Genomic DNA, 8,288 nt, shown 5'->3' with positions numbered 1-8,288 from the left:
AAAAAAAAATCAAGCGTAACTAATCTGATTATTCCTAAAGCAGAAATTAAGTTAGGGGAAAAAGGTTAAAGCGGTATGGACGCAGGAAAATACCAACTATAAATCCGAGTAAGCATATATCAAAGCGTCGCTCGAGCTCAAGCGCATGCGCTAATCGTCTTTATTTATAGACGGATGGTAGTAATAACGCCGATTATATAAGCACCTTAATTTCCGCCTATATACAAAAATGTATAGCAGTAAATCGTATAGAATAAAATATGAAAGATGAAAAATTCTTATTATTTTTTTTATACCTCACACATTGAGCAAACTTACGGCAATAACTACTGTGCCAATAACACAGCCAATATTTTAAAGTATAACCAAATTACTACCTAAACACTAGCATATAAAACCATTAAAAAAAAAAGAAATATATATATATAGGCATATAAATATATATAGATATAGAAAGCAGGAAAAAAAAGAAATAACTTGCGGCTACTAAGCTTCCTGGACTCTGATTTAGCTGCACCACCTGTGTTGTCCACTAGATGGAGGGGTCCAATAGTTGATGTAGGTACCACTGTTGTAGTCGACAGTCCAATTGTCCACACAAAGAGTACTTCCGCGAGAAACGGTTCCTTTGTTCGTTTGCAGTGGGCCAGTGGAGTCGGCAAGGCGGTGGAAAATCTTCACCACAACGCTTGAAAGTTCGACTTGACTTGACTTGAATCCGTCCAAAGAACCCTAGTAATTATTATAAATTAGTAACTAAATTATGACACAAAGCTAGACACATAACTATAAGTAGTATAATCGTATTATTTAACTAAATTATTGAAAAACACATTACTGTAAATTACCATGTTTTTGAAATCAACGTGGCAACGCCGCACCATAGTAACAAATTATAATCAAAAATAGGTAGTAACATTGAACTAATTATCCAAACAAACATCACTGAAGCAACAACATCGATGTGAAATCTATATAACACAGTACTCACCCTTGTGAAGGGGTTCCTGACTCACTATTTCCACTGTTAGTGGCAGAATAACAATTGGTTGTACTTCTTCTCGGTGGAGTTACCAGCACTATCACCCGGCACTGTTTTAATTTTAACGAAGTGAAGGGGGAGACTTTATCCTGATATCCACAGGTATTTGTTGGATGTTTCAAGCAAAAATACTTCTTGTATTCCACATAACCACTCCAACTAAATATTACGCGAGTTGAAAATCTTAATCCTACAATGAGATGATCCAGAAAATCACCGATTTTCACAACGCGTTCCCCACCAGTCATCAAATCGTACGCCTAACCTCTCTGCCTTCCGCGAAAAGCAAGAGCCCTGTGACCAAAGCCGTCCCGCGGACACTCGCGACACACGGCGGTAGAGGCTTGATCTTAATCATACTCCACTAGAGTTCTTCTTGGAAATGATAGTACGTCTACTCAAACCAAGAACGGCAACCAATTTAACACGAGGAACATTAAAATGACTTAATAAATAAAGTATCAATAAATTTCACGTTACAAGTTGATTTATTAATGCCCATACATATACTTACATTTGTTTTATTACCGTAATATTAGATATAATATAAGGGTAAATATGTTGTATATGTAAGATAAAATCGTATCAATTTAACTCGCAAGGTTCGGGCGCGCAGTTTTTGTCCCTAAGTAAAAAAGGAGTGAGAACAGATATATTTCGGTCAAGTGTAGAGGTGCGACTAAGAGAATTCCTCGTGTTAGGAGAAAGCCTAATAATAACTAAGGTTTTTTAGTACTGGTTTTGATATCTGGTGATAATTTTTTGGCGATGCCACAGTGCATAGCATTTTGCCCAAGCCGAGTGTAGCCGCTGTTTGTTACATAATCTCGCCCAGGACCGGCATGAACTGTTAAAAATCCAGAAATATTAAATAAGTACAACAATATCTTGCACCGAGATGCCTATATTTGCACCACTATGTCTGTCTTCAATACTGTGAGTAGCCGTCCATTTTCTAATTATTCCCAAGGGATACGTCGATACATCGCTTGCTGAAATCATAAAAACGTCGTATATATTATTGGCGATTAATGAAAATAAAATTCTAAAATTATAAATTATTTGTCCCATAGACTTACTATTTTTTTGTTACTCTATATCGTTTATTAGACCTGTATTGTTTATAAATTTTCATGTATCTTCAAGACAGCTGTCTCGAGGACATCGATAGATATTCATCTATCGATATTGATTGCCTACCATTTAATTTTACATTTTTGTTTTCGTAAACCTAGAACAAATTATCAGTAGCAAATTTCATTACAGTAATACTAGCATATCTTCATTTACTTACCTTTAACGTATGCAAATACCATATTAACATTTAGATAATCATTTTTCCCTGTATCTAGTTATTTTTTTGTAATTTTTACTTGGGTCAATTAATATTCTACATATTAAGCAGGTAATGTTTAAAATATTAGATTATTATTAGGTATAAGAATTTACTTTAATGCAGAAGCACCATAGCACTTGCCGTTCGTATTTTTTGTAGTTTTGTTTGTGATAATTTATACGTTGGCGAAATTGTTACATACATACTTACCTTTTCTTGCTATATACATTTCTATATACACTACAATGTTTTATTAAATACTATATTCTTTCACAATTTTTTTTTGATTTTGTACGTTCTGTGCTTTTGTTCCCTTTTCCCTTGTCAATACTAGTTGTTGACTGGCGCCCAATTCTTAACTTGCAAATTACATAATAACATCTAACAGACTTGCATATGATAAGACAATCTGTCAATATATATATTTTTTTCTTAGATCCACGCCCATTGCCCCGAAACAACAGAGCTGTCGTGCAACATTGTCGTAAACCATATTATTAAAATCATTCCTTTTAAGGTTTACGTCACAAGTTCTATTCAAATATTCACAGTTTTTGAGATATCTCGCTTGAAAGGTTTTTCTAGTCGATATTGGTTGCTTACATTTTTTGATACTGACAGGTTATACTAATAGCTACTAAGCCCATGTTTTATCAGATGTTTAGTAAGGATGACTCTTCCGAATCATGCTCCAAAAACTGACCTGCGTTATACAGGTGGCCAAAATATCATGTCAAAATTGCCAATTGAAAAATTTTAAAATCTCCATTTTTTTTAAATGCAACGCCCTGTATATTTTCATACCATGAGATGCAGAATTAAATTCTCTACAACTTTGCTATACCTGCTCCTATACCAAAATTCATTAGTTTTTCATGAAATAATCTGGATAATTTTCGATTCACATAAGGTTTAATAGGAAAGCGACAGTAATAATTGTGAAATGAATTACTCTAAAGAAGAGTTAGTAAATAAATAATAGAATAATTAGTAAAACTCATGGTAACTGTTTATTGGCAAGTCGTATTTACCAAACTAATAATCCAGATTTACAAAGATATCCTCGTACAAAGTGTTTTGTAAAACTGAAGGAGAGGTTTGAAAGAACGGCAAATGCAAATTATGAGAAGACAACAAGAACACACGCATGTGGTAATCAGGATAGTCAAATTGACATTTTGGAATGTGCAGTCCAAAATCCATCTACAAGTGTCAGAGAAATTAGTGATGAAATTAGTATTTCCAAAAGTGTGGTTAATAGAACGTTAAAGAAAAACAACTTCCACCCCTATCATTCTGAGCATCACCAATTCTTAACACAGCAAGATTTTCAGAAGCGAGTACAGTTTTGTGAGTGGGCAACTATAAAGCTACAAGATGAATTTTTTTTTTCAAAGGTGTTATTTACTGACGAATCATCCTTTGCCAATACTGGTCGAGAGAGTCGACATAATTATCACCATTACGCCGATCATAATCCCAGATTAATAAGACAAGACGATCATCAACACCGCTTTAAAGTCAACGTTTGGGCGGGAATATGCGGAGAATATGTCATTGGACCACATTTTCTTGAAGGAAACTTAACTGGTAATGGGTATTTGCAATTTTTACAAAACGACTTGCTCCAATTGCAGGGACATATTCCTCCGGATGACTTAAACAGTCAGTGGTTCCAACATGATGGTGCCCCTGCACATTCCACACTGGCGGTAAGTTTTCTCATTATGTAAGTTATGTAAATTCATAGAAAAACTGTTTCAGGTTAGAGAATACTTAAATGATTTGTATCCAGATAAGTGGATAGGTAGCCAATTCCATGGCCTCCCCGATCCCCAGACCTGTCTTGTCTTGATTTTTTTTATGGGGCTATATAAAAGACAGGGTGTATGAAACTCCTCCGACAGATGTAGAAGATTTACGGGCAAAGATAAGAAATGCTTTTTTGACCCTAACTCCGGAAATGCTGCGAAATGTGTCAAGCAATTTTCGTCGTAGAATTGCTCAATGTCTAGAGAAAAATGGCAGACATTTTGAGCGGTTACCTGTTAATTACTAATTTAACTAGGTCTTTATTACTTTTGTTAGAAATGCACGATGTTAATTTACTGTTTTGGATACTGCATGCGTGTGTTCTTGTTGTCTTCTCATAATTTGCATTTGTTGTTCTTTCAAACCTCTCCTTCAGTTTTACAAAACACTTTGTACGAGGATATCTTTGTAAATCTGGATTATTAGCTTGGTAAATACGACTTGCCAATAAACAGTTACCATGAGTTTTACTAATTATTCTATTATTTATTTACTAATTCTTCTTTAGAGTAATTCATTTCACAATTATTACTGTCGCTTTTCTATTAAACCTTATGTGAATCGAAAATTTTCCAGATTATCCTTTGACAGGAGCCTACTACGTTATTTTACATATAAGCTATTTGTAAACTTCGCATTTTTTCATAGAAATGAGATTTCATGAAAAACTAATGAATTTTGGTATAGGAGCAGGTATAGCAAAGTTGTAGAGAATTTAATTCTGCATCTCATGGTATGAAAATATACAGGGCGTTGCATTTAAAAAAATCGAGATTTTTCAATTTTTCAATTGGCAATTTTGACATGATATTTTGGTCACCCTGTATAACGCAGGCCAGTTTTTGGAGCATGATTCGGAAGAGTCATCCTTACTAAACATCTGATAAAAAATGGGTTTAGTAGCTATTAGTATAATCTGTCAGTATCAGAAAATGTAAGCAACCAATATCGACTAGAAATACCTTTCATGCGAGATATCTCAAAAACTGTGAATATTTGACTAGAACTATTCTACACAAAGTACCCATTATTTTTTATGTAGAATCGGAAAAAATATAAAAAATGTGTTTCCATTTAAAAAACCAAAGTTGGTGTCTGTCCAGGAATATATTTTTAATTTGTACATTCCAAGAAATGTGGCAACACAGTAAAAAGAAAAATCCATATATTCCTCATTTTAACATAGATATTGGATTTTCCCGCACTAGTGGGACACGCTGTATATATTATATTATTTTAGGCGAAATTTCGAAAAACCGACAATTCTCTGTAACACTATAGTAGTTGCGCTCCCTAGCGGTGTAGTTACAAATTTGAAAATATTTTAAATCAATTTCTTTTGGCTATATTTGTTAATAGATTTTTTACCCCATAATCGTAGCATGTCCAGTTTCCTATATACAGCCGCTCGATATCGTTAATGGATCACCCTTTATAAAGCAAAAAGCAGAGGCCCCAAAATACTTCCTTGGAGCACACCTCTATTTAATATAACGTAATCTGAAAAAGAATTACCGAAACTGACTCTCTTTCTGCTCTCTAGATAACTGGACATAAATTTTAACGCTGTAGTATAACAACCCCAGGTTCGACAAAAAATAAGTAAACGTAGTTGTGGCCAAAAATATGTGATCGTCATAAGGACTACCTACGTTGTGTGCATCTATTTTTTTAATTGACCGGAAGGCGCTGGCTACTAACTTTGTAGAGGGGATGTATGGTTTAATTATATAAAACAAAAGCAGAGTAAATACACCTAACCTTTATTTACATACAATTCAAATTAAACATGTGACAAATAGAAAGAACAACAAAAACATTAACAACCATTTAACATAAAATGAGAGTGCCAGGCTCACCTAGAGCTCCTGTGGGGAAAGAGCATGGCAGAGAAACCCACGATCGTTGCTCTTACCACCCAAATATAAATACAAAACAACCGCTAACCAAAGGCATAAATTAAGAACCTTTGCTAATGATAAATAAGACCTGTCTCATTTAATGTGTCACTAAATGTCATCTGTTACCTCATATTAGTCATACACACTTCCAAGTAAAACTGAAGAGGTTTGGTGTTAGTTAGCCGGCAGAGCCGGAAGGTACTGGAGTCCCATACGGGAGGCAATCCAGCTATAGTTGAGATTTCGGAAGATCCTTCATAACACTGGAGTCCCATACGGGAGGCAATCGAGCTTAATCCAGATTCGTTCCGCACGGGCGAAAATGTTAGTAAACTCAACAAGGCTCGTATAGACGTATGACATAAAGTGAGCACAAGAAATCAAAGAACAACTTAATCATGATAAAACAAGTTAAATGTGAAACAAAGAGGTCGTTAATGCAATATCTGGGCAGTCACGACAATATACATATTTTAACATGTAATAAATAATGAGCAATCTATAATAATAATTGTAACAATTTTATCTTAGAAAAATATACGCCCCTGAGCGTAAGACAATGAAGGCTAAACATATACAGAATTATTATCATGAAACATCTATATTTTACGTATAACGTAATCGTGGCAAAAACAAGTTAGATGTGAAACAAAGAAGTCGTTATTGTAATGTCTGGCAATCAGGACAATACATATATTTTTAACATGAAATAAATAATGGGCAAACTTTAAGTATAATTATAACAATTTTACCTTGGAAAAATATATGCCCTTGAGCATAAAGCAATGGAAGCTAAACTTACAAAGAATTATTATCATGAAACATCTATAATCATCACAATCATAAGATTATATAGAACAATTAACAACAAAGTACTTAAAGAATATTACCTGCTAACTAATAACACTTTAAACAATTAACTTTTCACTACTTTGACACACTGCCCGCCGATCGTCTTACTACCTATCTGCACACTGTTCTCACTTCAACTGCCTATCTTCAACTATTTAGGCTTCCTTCCAGAATTTCCTACCTAAGTGCCTGTTTTTTGTGCTTCCTTCTATCGACCGTTAATATTACTTTTTCATTGTTATACAACACCTATGTAACAGGTGACGTCGAAGTTGATAAGATAAGTACGGTTTTGCACAGACGCCCCTTTGGAAGATAGTGATGAGACGAACATGGCTCAGAAATATCTTTCAACACACAAAAACGGACTTTCCTTTCATTTGAATTAATTTCGCAGAAAGTGTAAACATTTGGAAATGGTTTGTCTGGTATGTACCTTATAAGGTCCAGAATATAACGGGTAGAATTTGTAAATAATGCTCTTCGTAGCATTAGAAACAGAATCTTTCACGTAGGAGTTCTAGATCTCCAACCAATACCGTTTCAAATGAGACATGTTTCTTTGACAAACGTCATTCTAAGTAGACTCCACATTTCTAGGCATGACTTTGACCAAACCAAATCTCGACGGAAACAATAAGAGGCGCTCAGTAGAGGCATCTGTTACCTCAGCACTGGTGACCATAGGCGGAGGTGGCTTAGTGCTGCTACAGGTCCTTTAGCTGGCTGACTCGGTCGCCCCTCGCTGGAAATATCTACTCTGCCTCTGGGTTCGTTAGGAGTATTGAAGTTGTTATAATGTTGTCCTGGCTGCGACTGCTGTTACGCTACTGCTGTGGCTGTTGCTACTGGTGCAGTTGACGCTCCTGCTACTGCTACTGCTGCTGCCGCTGATGCTAGATACAAAAAAAATATACAGCAGTATCATGCTATAACATAAACATCCAAACATCCCCATAAAGCTTTCACTGTACAGCGCCTATCCTGGTCACGGCACCATTCTGTAGTATAACAACCCCAGGTTCGACAAAAAATAAGTAAACGTAGTTGTGGCCAAAAATATGTGATCGTCATAAGGACTACCTACGTTGTGTGTATCTATTTTTTGTATTGACCGGAAGGCGCTGGCTACTAACTTTGTAGAGGGGATGTATGATTTAATTATAACGAGCGTTCAAATAAAAACGTGGTCGAAGTTGGCTCTGACACATTGGACGTAGGGCGTAGCTTATAGCGACCAACTTAACCTCATTTCTCAACGAGCTGTCAGTTTCAATAACGTTAATGACTATATAACTTTATTTTAAAGAATAATCGTGATAACAATAAGATAACAATAACAAAC

At 35.2% G+C, this 8,288-nt stretch overlaps 2 protein-coding genes across 2 annotated transcripts in view; both read right to left on the bottom strand.

Moving 5' to 3' along the window:
- LOC108911542 (tetratricopeptide repeat protein 37) overlaps positions 1-8,288 on the bottom strand; it is a gene marked incomplete at its 5' end in the record, with an annotated part of 59,573 nt that overhangs the window by 19,094 nt on the left and 32,191 nt on the right. The gene's annotated exons all lie outside the window — the stretch shown is intronic.
- LOC111692207 lies at positions 468-1,395 on the bottom strand. Its single transcript, XM_023456052.1, has 2 exons — positions 992-1,395; positions 468-732 (listed from the first exon to the last, which is right to left on the bottom strand). Exons 1-2 carry the CDS (start codon positions 1,288-1,290, stop codon positions 678-680), a joined length of 354 nt encoding a protein of 117 aa, XP_023311820.1. The 5' UTR covers positions 1,291-1,395; the 3' UTR covers positions 468-677.

This window comes from Anoplophora glabripennis, unplaced genomic scaffold (assembly GCF_000390285.2).
Source record: "Anoplophora glabripennis isolate ALB-LARVAE unplaced genomic scaffold, Agla_2.0 scaffold871, whole genome shotgun sequence".
In the NCBI taxonomy this organism is placed as follows: domain Eukaryota; kingdom Metazoa; phylum Arthropoda; class Insecta; order Coleoptera; family Cerambycidae; genus Anoplophora; species Anoplophora glabripennis.
Note: the sequence above shows the minus strand (reverse complement) of the source record. Positions and strands in the feature narration are given on the sequence as shown.